Source organism: Euleptes europaea, chromosome 18, assembly GCF_029931775.1.
Source record: "Euleptes europaea isolate rEulEur1 chromosome 18, rEulEur1.hap1, whole genome shotgun sequence".
Classification (NCBI taxonomy): Eukaryota; Metazoa; Chordata; class Lepidosauria; order Squamata; family Sphaerodactylidae; genus Euleptes; species Euleptes europaea.
In genome coordinates, this window is record NC_079329.1 from 42641621 (window position 1) to 42662453 (window position 20833).

General features: G+C 44.4%; 1 protein-coding gene across 1 annotated transcript in view; it reads right to left on the reverse strand.

The window, feature by feature from the left end:
- The window catches only part of LOC130490938 (zinc finger matrin-type protein 1-like), a 46610-nt gene that overhangs the window by 11547 nt on the left and 14230 nt on the right, over nt 1–20833 (reverse strand). The window contains exons 2-6 of the mRNA XM_056864740.1: nt 16125–16231; nt 13487–13591; nt 13035–13203; nt 12349–12612; nt 10803–10902 (exon numbers count right to left, since the gene is read on the reverse strand). Coding sequence (XP_056720718.1) covers nt 10803–10902; nt 12349–12612; nt 13035–13203; nt 13487–13591; nt 16125–16231 — 745 coding nt within the window. The remainder of the gene's footprint in view (nt 1–10802; nt 10903–12348; nt 12613–13034; nt 13204–13486; nt 13592–16124; nt 16232–20833) is intronic.

Sequence of the window (20833 nt, forward strand, 5' to 3'; positions counted from 1 at the left end):
AACATGAGTCAGCAATGTGATGCGGTAGCTAAAAAGGCAAATGCGACCTTGGGCTGTATCAACAGAAGTATAGTGTTCAGATCACGCGAAGTGATGGTATCACTTTACTCTGCTCTGATGAGACCTCACCTAGAGTATTATGTTCAGTTTTGGGCACCACAATTTAAGAAGGTTTTCGTGCCTTGTGTGGGCAACCAATGGGCAACGGGGGGTGGGGGGTTGAGCAGCTATTTAAGTTAGTTTCAAGATTTCTGAAAGCTGGTCCCTCCTTCACTCCCTGTGAAACAATGGGGGACTAGTTCATCAGTCACAAAACCTAGTTTAATTCTGTTACTTACGTCTTCATTTTGGGTGCTGCTAGAAAATATTATTTACAGTTTTTCCAAAGGGGCCTTTAGATTTGTTCCCCAGCATGAGGCTGCGCTGTAGGGGGACCGGAGGGGGCAGCTCTTCTGCCCTTATTTTAGCCACATCAGTGGAGTAGAAATTATGAAAGAGTTGCACTCTGCTGATCACTCTGCTTCCTATTAGAACCTCCTTCAGAAGTGGTCCAAAATAAATTTGCCTGATAGTTGGCAGCTCCTCCCTCACCTGCTTAGCGAGGTGGTACACCTCAATGTAGAGTATTAGGGCTACAGTCCACGTATGAAAGGCAGCATACTCTCCCCCACATAAAGTATTCGTAGCCTGACATGCAGGCTTTGTAACAGGAAATTCTAAGGGCTACAGAATTTCACTCTCACACTGTGGAGCTTCCAGGCCTCCTTGCAAGCAGGTGCAGAGGGAAATCCCTTGCCCTGTGACGCCTCAATAATTAACATATTCAGAGTAAGGTGGAAGAACGAAAGAACAGGGGACAGTGCATTTAAATTCAGTACTGTAGCAGGCATAGGCACAAAGACTGTTCATTTCTCTATGACAGGCATCAGTGCTGTGGCACGTGATATTGTAGGTAGAGGGGACACCTGAAGATAATTTTTTTATATCCTGCTTTGTCCTCAATGGGGACACAAAGCAGCTTTCAACAGAAATGGGAGAAGGGAAGGCTTCTCTTTCTCTGCCAGATCTTCCACCCATCTCTAGTCTACATTCCCAAGGTCTTGTGCCTCTGGGCATATCCAGGTGTTAAATATCTGTGAGGTGAAACAAACTCAAGTCAGATCTTGTCCAGCTGCCGGCAGCCACTTCCTCCCCTGCCCCTTGGGACTGAGAAGCCCAAAGGGCAGAGGGTTAGAACAGGTAGGTTTGTGCATATCTTTTTCTGGAGTGGCACATACAGAAGTAGTGATGGATCAAGGAGGTGGAGGATGAAGGCAGCCAACCTGGTGTTGATGGTGATGTAGAGGCATCTCCAAATGAATAGTTATGATGTGAAAGCCAGGATGGCTAAAATGAATGACAGTGGTGAGTACACAGTTGTCTGGAATGATAACACACTTCTTATGGATTTAGGTATTAAATTTCCATAGCAGTACCTGCCCCATTCAGATTCATAAGTTTCATGTTTGGTCCAAAGTCTGTCAGCCTGCCAAGAAGAACCTGAGAGAAAAGTAACAAAAGGGGGATGGGGAGAATAACTGTGTTACCCATCCCAGTGGTCATAACTCCAGTCACTGCCAGTATCACTCTGTTCGCATATGAGGAAGAGCAGGTCTATGTGAAGAAAACAAAGAATAGTAGTCGTGCCCGCTGTGTGGGAGGGAGAATGACCACTGGTGTAGGAGTGAGCAGCATAATCTATTTTTCCCTCTGAAAGGGACAATGATTTGTACACTGGATACAGTACTAATATCTGCCTTGACGCCTGCAACTACTCTGAATTGTCCAGGACTGGTTTTAAAGTTGGAAGAGAAGGAGCTTGGCCCAGCTGAGAAAAAAAGATGACCCAACGCTTGTGCTGGGAGTTGGAGCTGCAGATGAAGAGTCATCGTGGTGGTCACTTTATCTTTTTGGTTCCTACACATCAGAAAGTGCAATAAGAACCAGAGCTGCCCCTGATCTTTTGAGTTCTGCTAGTAGGCTCTGAAAAACCCTGAGAAGCATATTTGGCACTTAAAGGAGGAGATCCAATACTGCCACCACAGCTGATCTGGTTCTCACAGGCTGAGGTTCTGCGGTTCAATAGTAGCTGCTGGAGTCTCACCCAAAAGGAATCACAATCACTGGAAGCATGTTTGCTGAAGTTTTGACAGTGGATACAAGAATCTACTCCACTCTTCACATAGGTAGATCAAGCAGAAATCATGCCCAAGGATGATTTCTTGCCTTGCCTTCTGGAATTACATAAGCTGTGTCCTCAAGCCCAAATTAATTTCAAAAAATTAAAAACCAAAAGAGGCAGAGGATAAAATCTCGCTTTGAGAGGAGGGGGCAGGAGTAGCAACTCCCCCCTTTTTTTTTTTAAAAGAATATTCAGAAAGGGAGCACGGCACAGGCACAGCTCGCATGTAGGACTGCACAGAAACCACAAAAACCCTTAAGAAACTCATTTGTTTTCTGCCTTCAGATATTAACTTGAGTAAGAACACAGAATAAATCCAGCAACCTTTCTAGGGTCCAAGTTCAGAGATGCTATGAACTTTGCAAAAAAATGCAATCAACTTTTGAATTTACTTTTCCTGTTTATGTTGTTGCTGCTGAGTTGAACACCTTAGACAATTGCCTTGACAATTTGCTAACAATTCAAAACAAACAGCATTGTTCAACAGCTGTGAAGTATGGCAGCTGGATGGGTAGACTGTGCTGATGCACGCTCACAATTTTCTGGCTGGCTTGGATTACATATGGCCATGCACCACTTAAAATCAACTCGTTAAAGCAGGGTTGTCAAACATACGGCCCCCAGGCCAGATCTGGCCGTTTGAAGGCTGTGATCTGGCCCGGGGAGCCAAGCGAGCCCCCCCTCTCCCCCCTTCGGGCTGCAGAGTTTCTTTGCCTCTGCAGACGAAGAAGCCTCCAGAATGGTTTCACTTACAGTCCTTTCTGGCTGGATTGGAGGTTGTGTTTGTGTGGGAGGGGAGGGGCCTGAACTGTGCCTATGGGGCAGAGGGAGAAAGTCACATTTAGTAAAAGAAGCCTCTCCTGAAAGCTGGGAGAACAAAAAAAACAGAAGCACCTGGGCTGCCCTCCTTCCTTCCTTGCCTGCTGGAAAGCCTTCCCCATGATCAGGTGTTTGGTAGGTTGGCTGCTGTCAGGTTCTGACTGAAGTCACCTGAAGAAGGGCTCTTGGCAGGCCCAGGCCAGGCCCTGGCTTCAGGTCAAGTTCTTGGTTCACATGTCATAAACATTATCCTGTTATTCACTCTGCCTGCAATCCACAGCTGTTGTATTGTCTATCGTGCCCTGAGAACAGTTATCTCGGAATTTTTTCACTTTGTTTTCCTTTCTCCGGCTGGAGTGCTTTTAACCATGTATTCTACCCATGTCATGCCATTAGCAGCCTTGTTCGTTCTATAGACAGTCAGCTCTTTTATTTACCTTATTGCTCCTAATAAAGTATTATTGCTTCAGAGCTACCTGCCTGGATGAATCAGCTTTTGAGGGATGCTAGAGGTAAACGCCTGATTCTGACAGCTGCTGGGCGCAGTATCGGGGCTGAGCCACTTGCAAAGAGGATTGTGGATGTCAATTGTCCAGGTGCATAAAGAATAATAATGAATTGTAATATATATCTGCAAATGTTCATTTTATCATACTGAGACCAACTCTTTCCTATGGTTAATAAAGCACGCAAGTCAAAGGCTTTTTAGAAATTGCTATTCTTGAGCAAAATGATAGATGTGAATTTGTTGTTCAGCACCTGGCATTACATTATAGTATTTATTTATTTGTTTGATTTGGTACACATGGCCCACCCCGATCAAGTGACATTTATGTCATATCCGGCCCTCCGAACAAACAAGTTTGACATCCCTGCGTTAAAGTGTCTGCCATTTCTGTGGCTCTGTGTTGTTTACTGGGTTGCTGAATACTCACAGCTGACTGCAACATAACTTGTTTCCCAGTTTTCCTGTGCAAAAACCAATTAATATAAACAAACATGAATCTGCTTGGCTTTGGGAGTCAGGCAGGGAGACATAATAGACAAGGTTGGAACAGTAGAGAAACAAGTCATGCAGCTTCCCCCATAATGTACCCAGCAAAAAATAAGGTTTAGGATACACAGGACCACAGTGACTCTTTAACAAAGGACGGAGTAAAGTGTCTAAATGTTGGCGCTGTAACTCACTGGACGCATCCCTTAAGCATATGCTTTGGGAGTGCCCAGTTATTCATTTTTTCTGGGAAGAAGTTATTACTCATATCAACTTTGTATTAGAATGTCCATTCACTGTTGAGTATGCTTACGTACTTCTATTGGAGGCTAACCAATGGTCAACAAAAATGGACCCTCCGTGCTCCTGCTACAACTAAAAGACTCTTATTACAGCGTTGGAAAGATAAAAGCCAACCTCTGGTAAATCAATGGATTGAAGACATTAGAACTCTATCATTATTTGAACACATAGCATATAGACGACAATTGCACGAGGACTTATTGTTAGATATTGGGAACTGTTTATAGAGACTTGTGTGTAGATCCGCTACCACTTCTGTTATATTTTTGTCTTTATGTATAGCTTTTTCCCTTAATTTTTTTTCAAAAATCTTATTTAGTTGCTGGATTTTAATTTTTTTTCTCCTTTTTTGGGGGGTGGGGAAGAAATACATTTAAAAATAAAATAAAATACAATGCATCCCAGCAGAATCAAGGCAAAAGGACACTACTTCTTTTATAGCACATGTCAGGTGTGCTACGCAAACAGATGGAGTGGTAGTAAGGGGAATAGCCCTGACAAAATATTTGCAATCTACATCAGCTGCACATTGAACCAGCCAGGCAAGACAAGAAAAGCTAGAACAGACAGAAAAGCTATACAGCTTTTCCACCTGCCCCCAGCAACACTGAAACACTGCTAGTTAAAATTTATTTGAAACATTTTTAACACACATCAAAAATGATCATATATCCCAGACTTATGATTAGGTCTGAGATGATCTCCTCCATGCCTGAGAGATGGTAACGAAGGGGAGAAGATGCAGGCACCCTCAGAAAAGCCTCCCTGAGCTTCCTCACGTCCAAGGTTCGACTGAGCAGACTACTGTGACTTGCTTAAGTAGGAAGACTTGCAAGAGGATGCTTTGCGATACAATCAGAAGATGATCATGACTACTCTGATTATTTCAAAGCCTGGGACCACTGGTGCTGTTTTTGTTGTTTGGCAAGCAAAGAGATGCCCATGAAGTTTGTCGCTGATCTAGATTTCTGGAGTCACTCTAGTATGTCATTTGTCATGGTGCTAAATAAGCTTTTGCCTTCAAAAGGCAAACCTTCTATCTTCATCCTGGCTTCAGATCTCAGAAAGCAGGATCTTAGCCAAGTGTAACATCTAACAGCAACAGCAGTGGGCAGATGCTTGGACATAAAGACTTGCTGCTTTGCCAGCTGAAACACCTCCTCCTTGGAGGTAAGTGCCCTGAGCCTTGCATACTCTAGCAGTTGATCTAGTAGTTGACAACTTTTCCCACCAAAAGAGTTGATAGTCTTACTGGCAGACATGAATGTCCTCTTATCCCATTACTATGAAGTTTGCTTAGCAGTCTTTGGTGGGGGACTTTGTCAAAAGTCTTTTGGAAATCCAAATACACAATGTCCACAGGCTCATTCCTGTCCACATGCTTATTGACACTTTCAGAAAAACTCTAAAAGGTTAGTGAGACAGGACCTACCTTTACAGAAGCCATGTTGGGTTTTGCTCAGCAAGCCTTGCCCTTCTGTATGCTTGACAATTCTATCTTTAATAATGCTTTCCATTAATTTACCTGGAACAGATGCTAAGCTAACCCTTTTTATAAATGGGTGTTACACTGGCGATTCTCCTGTCCTCTGGTACAGAGGATGATCTAAGGGACAGGTTACATATCATTGGTAGGAGTTCAGCAATTTCCCATTTGAGTTCTTGAAGAACTCTAGGATATATACTGTCTGGTCCCTGTGACTTGTTAGTGACTTGTTAGTTTGCAGTTTGTCTAGAAGTTCTAGGACTTCCTGCCTTGTTACCACTATTTGCCCCAGTTTCTCTTTCTCCCCTTCCCAAAACCTCTGTTCAGGAGAAGGAATCTGCCATAAATCTTCAACAGTGAAGACAGATGAGAATCATTCATTTAGTTTCTCAGCAATTGCTTTATCCAGCCTTAGTGTTCCTTCACACACATTGTCATCCAATGGTCCAACCGCTTCCCTAGCTGGTTTCCTACTCCTAATGTACTTAAAGAATTTATTGTTGGTCTTGATGTGTTCTGCAATATGTCCCTCAAAATCTTTTTTTTAATCTCTAATTGTTTGCTTGCATTTCCTTTGTGCAAATTTGTGTTTGCTTTTGTTTGCCTCGTTTGGGCAATCCATCCAGTTTCCGAAGGAAGCCTTTTTTTCCTCTAATAGCTTTCTTCACCTTACCCATTCGCCATGGTGGTGACTTCTTGGACTTAATACCACCTTTCCTGACTTGCAGTATACAATCTCGTTGCGCCTCTAGAATTGTGGACTTGAGTAACCCCCAATCCTTTTCCAGAGATTTAACCCTCCTAAATGTTCTTTTCAACTTCCTTTTTACCAGGTTTCTCATTTTAGATAAGTTCCCTCTTTTAAAGTCAAAGGTAATTGTGTGAGATTTCCCAGGCACTAAGTTGCTGGCAGCACCACAGAGCATTGAGTCCAGGATTGCTTCCCTCTGGTTGGGTCCATGACCAACAGTTCGAGGGCACAGTCATTGAGGATGTCTAGAAATTTTATTTCTTTGGCTTGACTGCAGCATGCATTTATCCAGTCAATACGAGGGTAGTTAAAGTCTCCCATTATTACTATTTCTTCACCTTTGCATGCTTCCCTGATTTCATTTTCCATCTCTAGATCACCCTAAGGTCAGGGGGCCGATAGAAAGTCCCCAGTACTAAATTACTTTTGGGGCCCAGAATCGTCACCCACAAGAAGAGGAAGAGTTGGTTTTTATATGCCAACTTTCTGTACCACTTAAGGGAGAATCAAACCGGCTTGCAATCACCTTCCCTTCCCCTCCCCACAACAGACACCTTGTGAGGTAGGTCAGGCTGAGAGAGCTCTAACAGAGCTGTAACTTGCCCAAGGTCACCCAGCTGGCTTCCTGTGTAGGAGTGGGGAAACAAATTCAGTTCACCAGATTAGCCTCCGCCGCTCATGTGGAGGAGTGGGGAATCAAACCCAGTTCTCCAGATCAAAGTCCACCGCTCCAAGCCACCACTCTTAACCACTACACCACATTGTGGACAAGTCTGCCCTTTTTACGGTTTCTAGTTTATTAGGCACTATGCCTTCCTTGATATACATAGCAACATCCCTCCATTATGCCCTTCCGTCATTACAACAGAGTTTGTAGCCAGGGATGACCACTGGTTCTCTCCCCTCCACCAGGTTTCTGTAATGCTCAGTGTATCTACCTTTTACCTTAAAACCATGCACTCTAACTCCATTTTCACTTGGCGCTTCTAGCATTAGCATAGAAACACCTCCACATTGTCTCTCTCTTTTGACTTGCCTGGCATGTGCCCTTGAGCATCCTTAAGTGGCTATCCCGCTTTACTTTACCATCCCCTTTCATGTCTACCTCATTCCTGTGTGGGCAATCAGAAGCAATTTTCCCTTTGTCTATTTGCATTGAGTTTGCCCGAACCAGATGCTTATCAGCTCCTGTCAGCTTTCCCCCCGGTTCAGTTTAAAAGCTGTTCTGCCATCTTTTTAATGTTACACACCATTCTGGTTCAAGTGGAGCCCATCTCTTTTGTATAGACCCGGCTTGTCCCAAAATGTTGCCCAATTCCTAACAAATCTAAAGCCCTCCTCCCTACACCACCATCTCATCCACGCATTGAGACGCCCAACTGTGTCTGCCTAGCTGGTCCTGCGCATGGACCAGGTAGCATTTCAGAGAAAGCTACCTTGGAGGCCCTGGATTTTAGTTTCCTGCCTAGTAACCTAAATTTTGAATCCAAGACTTCTGGACTACACTTCCCCACATTGTTGGTACCAACGTGCACCAGGACCAAAAAAGGAAGTATTTTTTCACACAACGCGTGGTTAAATTGTAGAACTCCCTGCCCCAGGATGTGGTGATGGCTGCCAGCTTGGAGGGCTTTAAGAGGGGAGTGGAGATATTCATGGAAGAGAGGCTGTTAGTTAGAATGGATACTAGTCATGCTGCATACCTATTCTCTCTAGTATCAGAGGAGCATGCCTATTATTTTGGGCACGGTGGAACACAGGCAGGATGGTGCTGCTGCACTCGTCTTGTTAGTGGCTTCCTAGAGGCACCTGGTTGGCCACTGTGTGAACAGACTGCTGGACTTGATGGGCCTTGGTCTGATCCAGCAGGGCCTTTCTTATGTTCTTATGACCATTGGCTCCTCCCCAGCAATATCTACCAGACTACCTAAATGACGGGTAATGTCAGCAACCTTCGCACCAGGCAGACAAGTCATCATGAGATCCATGCGCCCACCAGAAACCCAGCTGTCTACATTTCTAAGGATTGAATCTCCCACAACAAGAAGCCCCTCTCCCCTCAGAGGCATATCCTCAATATGAAAAGATATCTGTTCACCCACTAAGGAAGGGGTCCCTTCTAAGGTACCACATCACCTTACCTCAGAGAGATGATCTCTTCACCAAGGGCTTCATCATCCATGGCTGGCAGGGAGCTGTCACCCTGGGACTGGGATGCAACTATTTCATCCCTGGAGTCCTTACCCACCTCTCTCTCTCTGCCTGTCTCAGCTCCTCCAGTTGAGCTACCTTGGTCTCAAGGAAGTGAACTTGCTCCCTGAGAGCCAGGAGCTCCCTGCACTGAGCACACACCCATGACTTCTGTCCAGCAGGCAGATAGTCATACATGCGACACTCCATGCAGCACACTGGATAGCACCCCCACCCCTGCTGGCTTCCTATCTCCATAAGTGGTATTTTAATTATTTATTTTTGCTGTTTTAACTTGGAAATGAAAGTGTCCTGGCCTCTATACCCTGCCATCTTCCTATACTGAATAAGAGCCTTGTGCCCTGGCTTCCTTGCCCTGCTGCTAATTCACACCGATGCTTAACTCACTCAGTACTCATGCAGGGCACACAGATCTACTCTGCCCCAATAGCAGGACCCCTATGGGGTCCCCAGGGCAAGAGCCCTTGTGCCCTCACCATTCGGCACATGGCAAAGGCTAGTGCCTCTGGCAAGAAGGAGCATTTGCAATTTAAATGCTCACAGCCCCCGCCTCTCACACACAAGCTCCACCCAGCACAATCAAAACTCCTCCTTAGAAGGCTACAATCAGGCTACAAACACCCACTCTCCCTCAATCACAGTCCTCTCCCAGCAACCTCAGTTAATCAATGTTCCCCAGCAGTTTTAGGAAAGGCAAAAATTAGCACTCATCTTCCCTTGCCAGCACCTCCATCTCCCAGCCTAGGTGATTCACATGCAGCCTCAACCTTCAGGTTGATCTCTATATAGGCTTTCAGGCTACCCTGACCTGGGGATGGTGGTGGATGGTTTGATCCACATTTCTTTTCAACCCCCAGTAGAGCAGGGAAAACAGGAAGCTCAACAGGAGCATGGAATGCAGATTGACTGAACCATGTCATGACCAGGTCATTACACGGTGGGGGCTTTCTGGTGACCTAGATTCTGAGGGCTTTCGTCATTTGGCCCTGAAAACATGCAAGTCTTCAGAGGGGGATCTCATACCGCAAATGTTGGAGATGAGGATGTGGTAGTTGAGAAGACTCAGAATCTTGAAGAGGCTAAGGATGGCTTTTGGGCAGGAGTTCAAAAGAGAAGAGGTCAACTCTATCTATTTGCAAACCTAAGAGAAAACTATTTACAACAGTATCCTAAGAAAAAAAGTATGAAAAATTGAGAAGTGATAGAAACCTCAGAGAAGTCTTCAAGTGAACTTGCCCGCATGGCAGATGGGGGGGAAATGAGCAGGATGGTACAAAATATTGTCGAAGGCTTTCACGGTCAGAGTTCATTGGTTCTTGTAGGTTATCCGGGTTGTGTAACCGTGGTCTTGGAATTTTCTTTTCTGACGTTTCGCCAGCAACTGTGGCAGGCATCTTCAGAGTAGTAACACTGAAGGACAGTGTCTCTCGACACTGTCCTTCAGTGTTACTACTCTGAAGATGCCTGCCACAGTTGCTGGCGAAACGTCAGGAAAGAAAATTCCAAGACCACGGTTACACAACCCGGATAACCTACAAGGATGGTACAACTTCTCTCTTTTGGCGCATGCACAGTCAGAAGCTGTGTTTCTGAAGGGGATATCTTCACACCATTTCTAAACCGTTACTCTGAGCAGGTACAAAGCCCCTCAGTGTGATGCACAGAGACCACAAATTAGTAATGTGCACAGAACCATTTTTATTCAATTCGGAATACTTGAGAAACACACGTTTTCAAAGTTTGAGCATCCTGCTTGCAATCTGCAAATAAACTGCACTCCAAATAGAGGATCCCTGTCAGAATCTCATTCCACTTCCCATGTTCTGTAACAAACTTGACATAGGAAGGGATTCCTACCATCGCTTATGTAGCAAGTAAATTTCAAACTCAAGTTGTAAACTGGATAAACTAACAAAATCAAAATGGATTTAACAGAAAATCTCAGGACATCATCTCCACCCCCCAAGATGCCATTGTAGCTCTAGAACCAGACGTTAAAAGCTGGAAAAATACTTACTTCATATGATGCTTATTTCCCTTCATGTGAGACTGGTACATTTCTATGGATGTAAGGCTGATGCTACATATGGGGCAAATATAGTTTACAGCCCCAACTGCTAGAAGAACAAAGAACAAACAGGTTAAAAAGATACAAAGAAAATGACAGCTTTCCTTTTCTCCTCCCAGCCAAAACGTTGTTCATTTCAAAAAATTTTTTAAAGGTAAGGTAAAGGCCCCTGTGCAAGCACCAGGTCATTCCTGACCCATGGGGTGACGCCACATCCCAACGTTTCTTAGGCAGACTTTGTTTACGGGGTGGTTTGCCAGTGCCTTCCCCAGTCATCTTCCCTTTACTCCCAGCAAGCTGGGTACTCATTTTACTGACCTCGGAAGGATGGAAGGCTGAGTCAACCTTGAGCCGGCTACCTGAAACCAACTTCTGTCGGGATCGAACTCAGGTCGTGAGCAGAGCTTGGTCTGCAGTACTGCAGCTTACCACTCTGCGTAGCTTACCACTCTTACAAAACATATAATGCATGTTCAGAAAATGCAAAAATGATAACAATAATTATGCACTTTGCATAAGCATTTTGTCTCCAAAGGCATTTGGTAATGATTTTTTAAATATTCAAATTGGTAAACTGTTGTCTCGCTTTTAAACTATGCCAGCGTGGTGTAGTGGTTAAGAGCAGCGGTTTGGAGCGGTGGACTCTAATCTGGAGAACCAGGTTTGATTCTCCACTCCTCTACATGAGCAGCGGATGCTAATCTGGCGAACCGGGTTCGTTTCCCTACTCCTCCACACGAAGCCAGCTAGGTGACCTTGGCTTAGTCACAGCTCTTTCAGCCCCACCTATCTCACAGGGTATCTGTTGTGGGGACGGGAGGGGAAGAGAAGGTGATTGTAAGCGGTTTGATTCTTCCTTGAAGTGGTAGAGAAAATCAGCATATAAAAACCAACTCCTCTTCTTAATTAAGGTTCTTCTTAATTAACTCTTCTTCTTCTTCTGGTTATTTTCATCTTCAGGGGAACATGTTTACATTTTATAAATTCTTGTGTTTACTTGTTGCTCTTTTGTTTTATTATTGCTTGTCCTATTTTACTGCTGCTGCTTTTCATTATTTAATTAATGTTATTGATTTTTTATGCTTTTTATTATTTGTAACACATTTTGGCAGCTCATTTACCATGATGGCATAAAAGATTGTGATAAATAAAACGGCTGCTGGAAGGCTAATTACTTTTGAGTACTTTAAAAGGGTACATGATAATGAGTGCTGAAAAACACAATCAGGAGATTCATGTCATTTATCTGTGGCTGGAATGACTACTTCAGACTGTGTGAGGGATTACCTGAATGCTTACTTGCGTAAAATACAAACACATACAGAGTATCACAGAAGAAGTTAGACTGCCCCCATATGCTTGTTTTATATGTGCAAGGAATTCCTTCAAATATGTGGAGGAGTCAAACATGCAGTTGGGTGAAACCGCATCATCATCATCACGTGAGCATGCTGGATGTGTACCTGAGCCAAGTAGCTCCAGGTGGCTCACTTACCACTGGCTTTGGATTCCCCAGGAACCGCCTCAGGCCCTATCTCAGCCACCAGTTTCTTACGTGCTTCATTTCGTTTGTGTTTCTTGCCAACATAGTGCTGATGGGCCATGAGTGGATTGTTGAAGGGCGCCAAGCAAAGCTTGCAATACTTCTCTGGATTATCTAAATCAAAAGGAACACTAGAGAAAGACCGGTCTTCTGCATCAGCATCCTGTGAAGTCTTCTCATGACAAAACTCTGGCACACCTGAAGTTAAAGACAGACCTGAGACAAAGCACAGAGAAGAAAATCAAGAGGAGTTCCTTGCATGATCACTGAAACAGATTTTTAAAAAGGCACAGAATAGCAAAGAATGTAATCCTTGGGGCTCTGCAATCTCACGAAGAAAGACAGAATACTGCCCCGTTTCACATGCATCCAACTCTCCCTTTGGCAACTATTTTTACTGACCAATCTGAATTGGGTCAAAGGTGGGAGGTTGGCAAACAACTCGGATCACTGGTCCCTCCAAATATTACATGCACAGGGGATGGGGGTAAAAGCAGTGTATAAAGGAGCATGAGAAGGAGGCCACTCAACTGGTCTTATTCCATTGGATACAAGGATGCTGTTTCACTGCCTTGATCCAAAAGAGGGACAACAAATTACAGGTTGAATTGAGGACGTATAAAGTGCTGGGGCTTTACCAAGTTCTGGCTGAGTGCTCTGGGTAGAGTGCTGAGCCTGGTCTGCTGAGAGCTGCTTCAGTTTCTTGGCATGGATTTTCCCCAGGTAGTGTGACTGAGCAACAACGGGGGATGTGAAGACCATGTTGCAGAGCCTGCAGTATGTGTTTTTGTCCACATTTGGGTCTGTCTGAAACCAAAATGCAAAGTTGGTTAATCATGAGGGGTAGTCATGTGGTGTTCAGTTGGTGGGCTGCTCCCTTGCTTCCTTGCTTTTCTCTCAAATAGGAGGAGGAGGGGGAGAAGAAGAGGTTTGAGAAGTCAGGTGAGACAAATGGGAATATTTGGCAAAATGTTATGGCTCCTCTGTTGTGCAGGATGTACTCTGGATCTGAAAAGCCATGAACATACTTCTCAATCATTAACTAATAATTAACTGTAATACTATTTTAAGTGTGAAAAGGCAACGTCACCTGGAAATTCACATATTGCCTCTTCTGCTTTCCAGATTCTTGTCCCTCCTCTTGATCACTATGTATTTGCAAATAAAGTCGAACTTTCTGAGCATGCCTTTTCCCCTGGAAAATACAGGTATTAGCATTATATCAGGATGTATTTGGTTTCTACTTGGCAGTTTATTGTAAGCATTTCAGTTCACCAAAACTCGTCATCAGGCTGGATGTCACAAAAATAAAATAAAAAGTGTGAAGGAGCAGGTATCTCAGGTCATGATCTTGTTGGCATCCTGTATAAAATTAACTTAAAATGATCGTGTCAGTATCCTGTGTAAAATGAACTTGAAAACATGTGCCCTGTTGTGTTATTTTGATTTGTCCCAATAAAAATATTTGTTTTTGGATATCAATAACAGTGCAACCTAAGCTGAGTTACACCCTCCAAAGCCTATTGAAATCAATAGAACTGACCTAGAATTTAGGTGAAACTCTACTTAGAATTAATCTGTAAACCCTTTGTGACAATAAACGCTTGTGTTGTGTAAAATATGTAAACCTGCAATAAATCCACAGTGTATGATCTCACATGTAGCTCCAAATGGGCACTGCTTCCTTTAGTCTTTACTAGTATTAATCAAAATGCCTTGCACTACTTTCAGAGACACGTCCAGTTGATTTGGTTTTAATGTTCCTAACTGGGAACACATCATGGGCTTGCATCTGACCCCCTTTCTTATCATGCTCACTCAAATTCCCTCCCCCTCTTCCTTTTTCTTGGCAAATCATGGGCTGACATCATAGCTAAACTAGGCCAGCTATGGCTTCTAGATGAATATATATATATTCATACACACACACACAATCACTGGTGATAGGGGTGAGTGGAGACAGAATGTTTGAGTCTGAGGCTCAGCAAAGCATTACCAGTGAGCCAAGCCCTAGCCAAACCTTGGGATGAGAGCAAAGTTTCAAAGGGGGAGGACAATTCCTGTTTGCACTCACTGTTGAAACCTGGTGCACATCAGCACAAGCAATATGTGCTAGCCATTGAACAGGGTTTCATTATGGAATAAAATGCAGGATAGAAACACGATGAAATACAAACAAAACAAAGATGTATGACAGAAATGGCAGGTGACTCTTCACCAGAAAGCACTTCTGGAGAAGGTTCTTGGAAAGGAACAGCGCTGGCACGATGGCGTACTAGCCCTTTCTAAGAAAGAATAAGATAGGAAAAAGGAGAGGCAGAAGACTTATCAAAAAACTGTCTGAGTAGTTAAACTACACAGCAGAAAGTCCACAAAAAGGTAAGCTATCTTGGTTAAGGAAAAGCTTTTGGCTTAAACAAAAAGAGAGCCAGCAAGATGTAATATCAAGGAGCTCAATCTTTGCTATATTTATTTATTTAATTTATACTTTCCTTTTCTCCCCAATGGGGACCCCCATTCTTCCCTTCTCTATTTTATCCTCACAACAACCTTGTGAGGTAGGTTAGGCTGAGAGGGCCTTAGTGGCCCAATGTAACTCAGCAAGCTTCCATGGCTGAGAGGAGATTTGAACTTGGGTCTCTCAGATCCTAGTCCAACACACCATGCAACAAAGGCTAGATTATTTCAGCGGAAATGTTTCAAATCTCTTACAAGAAGCTTCCCTGTTGGAAAGAGGTGGAGATTTGATACCAGCAGTGTTTGATTCAACAGGGACTGGGAATGGTTAGCTCACTATACAAAAAAGCACTTCATGCCATGTGAAACTGGGTCGTCTGACTTCCTTTTGCAATTTCTGCTCCCTCCTTCCACCACTGTTCTACTTTTAAAGTGCTGGATATAAATCCAACTGAATGCACTAAAAAACTTTATTTGTGCAAACATTGAAGAAAGATGCGCAGGCTTCAATTGTCTTACGGTGCAATCAGTGCTTAACAAAGACAGCAAAACACACAAACCCTTGTGCATTGATCATGAGCTAAAGAGTTATATTCAGCAGAACAAAGCTGCCACTGAACCTCAAGGAGAAAATGCTGGCCATGTAGTTAGATGTGGGATTGTATAGAAAACCAACCAACCAACCAACCAAGACCTTGCAACAGGTTTTGTGTTGCCTTAATGTCATGTATTTACCCTGCTTGAAACACCTTGCCAGAGCCATACAATTACTTCTAAATAAGAAAAACCCTTTCCCTTGAGTTAATGTGTGTTGATCCAAATAGAAGTGAATTTTTCTGTAGCGTGGGATAGCAAACGATCTAGTGACAGCATAAGCAGATTGTTATTAAACAAAAGGGAAGCTCAGTGTTTCTTTAATGAGCAAAAGTTCAAGGATACTCTTACTAGCTTGAGTGGAGGCAGAGACCAGCACTCAGCCTAAGTATGCATTTAAGACTTGGGTTGGAATAGAGCCAGCAGAGGTAGGATTTTGTTGGCAGCAAGAAGCCAGCCTCAAGGGTGGAATGTGTACTTCAGGTATCTCTCCATGCTTGTTTGCTCCCCCATATTCAATTTGCACATTTGTAAATAAAGGGATATTACAAAAATGTTCTAAGTCTCTAGTGATGCATCCTCACAAAGGAACTGTCCTTGGGATGGTTGCCTCTGGAACTCTGCTTGTTTGGGAAACAGAGACTGTAAAATATCATAAGTTACATCCCAAAGCTTACCTCATAGTGCGAAACCCGTTGAGATTCAAACTGCAGGACAGCCCCACACACTTTACAGAAAGTGTCTGTGCAAAGTTCTTTTCTGGCTGCCTCCTCCAAAGTATCATCTGAAGGGAACAGTAAAGGGCGCAGCAGTTAATCAGTACAGACAGGAGACCCCCTATTTATGAAAGTCCTGCTGGACAATTTAAATGTGAGATAATGCTTGACGACTGAACCCAACGGGGCAACTATATTTATGCCCTCCTCCATTTCCTGCAAGGTCTCCTGGCCTTTTAAAGCAAGTACAGCAAAAGTGTGAGCTGGAACGCCCGGGTCCTCCAGGAGGAACACGTGTCCCTTTTCCTTCTTCCCTTTGATGATGCCCCAGCAGCCCCAGCTCCACATGGCAGGAAACAACTGAACAGGCAGGATGTTGTGTGTGTGCAGCAGCAAGCAGGGCAGAGAGATGACAGTTGCTCAATTTGTGCTAAAGAATAAAAACCACACTCAATTGAATGCCACATACACGTTCTGCCATGCAGGAAATAGTAATGCACAAGCAGGTACCTGCAAGAAAGGTGCCCTCCCCCCTTTGCTTCCTTTCCCCCTTCTCTAACTTCTCCCTTTCTTTTTCCCTCCCCTTCTTTGTCAACCTATCCCCTCTCTACTTCCTCCCTTCTGACTATCTGTCACTCTTTCTTCCCCCTCCCCTGATCTGACAACATATCCCTCTTTCTCTTTTGCCCCATCCCTTCTCCTACCCCCTCTCTATTCCCCCCCCAATAGAATCATAGAGTTGGAAGGGACCACCAGGGTCATCTAGTCCAACCCCCCTGCACAATGCAGGAAATTCACAACTACCTCCCCCCACACACTCAGTGACCCCTACTCAATGCCCAGAAGATGGCCAAGATGCCCTCCCTCTCACGATGTGCCTAAAACAGAATCTGCTGCGTCCCTATTCCTTCTGCCAGATGGCCACCTAGACTCTGCTTAAAAACTTCCAGGGAAGGAGAGCTTACCACCTCCTGAGGAAACCCATTCCACTGAGGAACTGCTGTTAGAAAATTCTTCCTAATGTCTAGATAGACGGAAACTCTTTTGATCTAATTTCAATCTGTTGGTTCTCGTCCAACAGAAAACAACTTTGCATCATCCTCTATATGACAGCCCTTCAACTACTTGAAGATGGTTATCATATCACCTCTCAGTTGTCTCCTCTCCAGGTTAAACACACCCAGCTCCTTCAACCTTTCCTCATAGGACTTGGTCTCCAGACCCCTCACCATCTTTGTGGCCCTCCTCTGGACATGTTGAAGCTTGTCTACATCCTTCTTAAATTGCGGTGCCCCAAACTGAACCCAATACTGTATGTGAAGTCTGACCAAGAGCAGAGTAAAGCGATACAATCACTTCGTGTGATCTGGACACTATACTTCTATTGATACAACCCAAGATCACATTTGCCTTTTTAGCCACTGCATCACACTGCTGATTCATCTTTAGTGTTTGGTCTACTAATATCCCTAGATCCTTTTCGCACACACTACTGTTAAGACAAGTTTTCCCCATCCTATAATTATGCAACCTACCTCCTCTCTTTCGCCCCTGTTCTCCATCAATCTCGCTCTACTCTTCTCTCGTCAACATAGCTTGGCCCTCTCTAATTCTCTCTCCTCTCCTTCTCTGACAATCCCCTTCTTTCTACCCCTTCCCCTTGTCAATATTCCTCCCATTTCTCTTTCTCCCTACTCCTCACCTAACTGGCTGTGCAGTTGTGGGGTCAGGAAGCTCCGGGCCCAGAGCCACTTTCCTATCACCCAGCCGGCTGCAGTGGCGGAGGTGTCTGGGAGCTTCTCCAGGCATGGAGAGGCTCCCAGTTGCTGCTGCTGCTGCAGGCGAGCCCTGAGAGCCTCCCCTGGATGTCAGCGCTGTTAACAGCACCAAAGAGAAAAGGGGGAAATTTAACCTCCCCCCAATGTATTTTTAAAATATGTCAGATTTTTCTGCAAACCTGGGCAGTCCCCAAGTTTGCAGAAAAATCTGTTTAGTGTCAGCATGGCCCCAATCCACAGATTTAGAGATCCACAGATGGGGGCCACACTTGAGAAATATATGGATTCAGTGGCCCTTGGACACCCTGTACAAACAAGGTAATGATCCTCATTTCTCTAAAACATTTGAACTTGCCCTAAAGACTTGTACAAGCATCTCTTCAAGATTGCACAGTACTCCAAATCTCGTTCCGAAGGGAGGGCAGGCTTGAAACAAATTGTCTCCGTGCATTAACATTATTGTGGGAAGAACTGGTCAGTGTGCATTCATGTACGACATACACATTCATAGTTTCCACTATGGGAGCAGCCCGTCATGCTGCACGAACACTTGTAGAGCAAAGGCCTGACGAGATGTGAAGAGAGATGTGCAACTGTGGACGAAGGCAGGGCAGCCCCCCCCCCCCAGGTTAACGGTGTGATGCTGCCAAGGACGAGCACCTCAAAATCTCCAGGGTAACAAAAGTCTAAAACACAACGACCCTTGCTAGGACACAGCTGCTTCCCCAGCTTCCTTGCTCCAGCCTACTTAGCTGACAATGTCCACCGGAGAAATGGTGACCAAGAGGCACTTTCAACCTTCAGGAGGCAGCCGAACGCCGTTCTGTTTAGGGCTGTGTTTGGTTACGTTTATTAGCAGCCCTGAACTGGGATTTTAAATCTTATGAATCAAGGGGCCTCCAAAGGGAGAAAGGATTTTAAATTGTGGCTTTATGTCTATAATGTATTTTATGTGTTGTATCTATGCTGTTAGCCATCTTGCGCTCCATAAGAAAGACAGCTAGAAAATGTTTTAAATAATAAATGAATTTCCTATCACAACTTCTTATTTTCTTGGTTGTCCTTTGCAACTTTTGCAGTGCAGTCCTATGCAAGCACACTCTTCTAAGACCACCAAAATCAATGGCCTTATCACTCTTATGGTCCTAATTAAGCAGTATAGCAGACTGGAAAAGCCATTTAATTCAAACCAAAATATTTCATAAAAAGAATGACAGTCATATAAAATAAGTTTGAGGTTAAAAATGGAACTTTGAAAAATGGGTTGGGTGGGGTTTTTTGAACAACAAGGCTACCCTCTGAAAGAAAGACTGTGTTGATGGTGAACCTGAGGGCACTGAGTTCAGCTGTGCCGGACCTGCATAAGCTACACATCTGGCTACTCAAGTCAGCTGGTATGGAGCCACTTGAAGTCCCCTGGTTTTTCTTATTCCATTGAAGGTGCTTTGGATCCAGAAGCAACCACCAAGATACCCCCCCCCACTGGTCCCCACTAAATGAACTTTTGAAGGGGCAGATTCTTGTAGTAAAGCCCCTCCCCTGGAAGATCTCAGGATTTGGGCTAGTTCATATGGGTCAAGATGGTCAGTTTGGAAAGAAGGGAATTAAAGCTAGGCACAAGGTTGAGGTTGGGCTAGACGGGCTACCCACACACTAACGTTAGTATTGAAGATGAAGAAATGGCTAGATGAAGAAAACACATCTGATCACGGTGGCGGCAAAAAAGGAACTGAGGGAAAGGGGAGGCGCCTCCCCAGACCATGGGACGTTTGGACGGGAAAAGACGTTGCCAGCTCCAGGAGGGAGCGCTGCACGCAATGTGGGGCTACACGAAACTGAATATGAACCATCACTTTCTGCACTGCAATGTTCCAAATGTGGCAGTACCATCTATCTAAATAAGGGCCCGTTTTATTTTCAACCCCTTTCCTAATAAATCTTAGAAAATAATTTACCCTTTAAACTGCTGTGACACAGTACACATTTCTCTTGAACTCTGTACAGAATTTTGTGCCTTTTGTTTTTTGTTTGTTTTTGTTGTCGTCGTCGTCCCCCGCCGGGATTTTTTTCATTTCTTTTGCGACCACTTTTACCCCAATTTTTTTCTAGAACCCAGTTCTGAGTGGGCCCTCTTCCTTGTGCATCACGTTTCTGTAATTTTTGAATTTACAATCTTGGGGAAAGGAAAACCTGTACGTAGTCAGACATATAGGTTGGACTTTAAAAGAGCAAATTTTAACAAACTTAACCTTATGCTAGGTAGAATCCCATGGTCGGAAATACTTAAGGAGTTCAAGAAGGGTGGGCGTTTTTAAAAATGAAATGAAAATGAAATACTGAAGGCGCAATCCCAAACCATTCCTATGAGAAAGAAAAATGGGAGGAGCCTAAAGAGCCCAGGGTGGCTCCATAAACAGCTTCTTAAAGAGTTGAGAAATAAAAAAGACTCATTTAGGAAGTGGAAGGAGGGCCTTATAACCAAAGAGGAATATAAGCAAATAACTAGTGCTTGTAGGCAGGGGCGGGGAACCTTTTTCCTGCCAAGGGCCATTTGCACTTTTATAACATCATTCGGGGGCCATACCAGGTGTACATCTCCCAATGGGGGGGAATGGCTAGGGTTGCCAGGTCTCCGGCCACCACCTGGAGGTTGGCAACCCCAGGGGAGGCCACGCAGAGAAGGCCTGGAGGGCTCCCCCGGTCCTCCCCACCTCCCAGGCGGGAGGGCAGCCAGTGGTGGGCCTGAGCAAACGAGGTGCCAGGGAGACGCAGCCCGCGGTCGATCGGCAAGGGAGGAAGGAAGGAAAACAAAGAAAGAGGAAAAGGGAGAGAGGGAGTAAGAAATGGAAAGAGGGGAAGAAAGAAAAGGACGGAGGGAGACAAAGAAAGAGA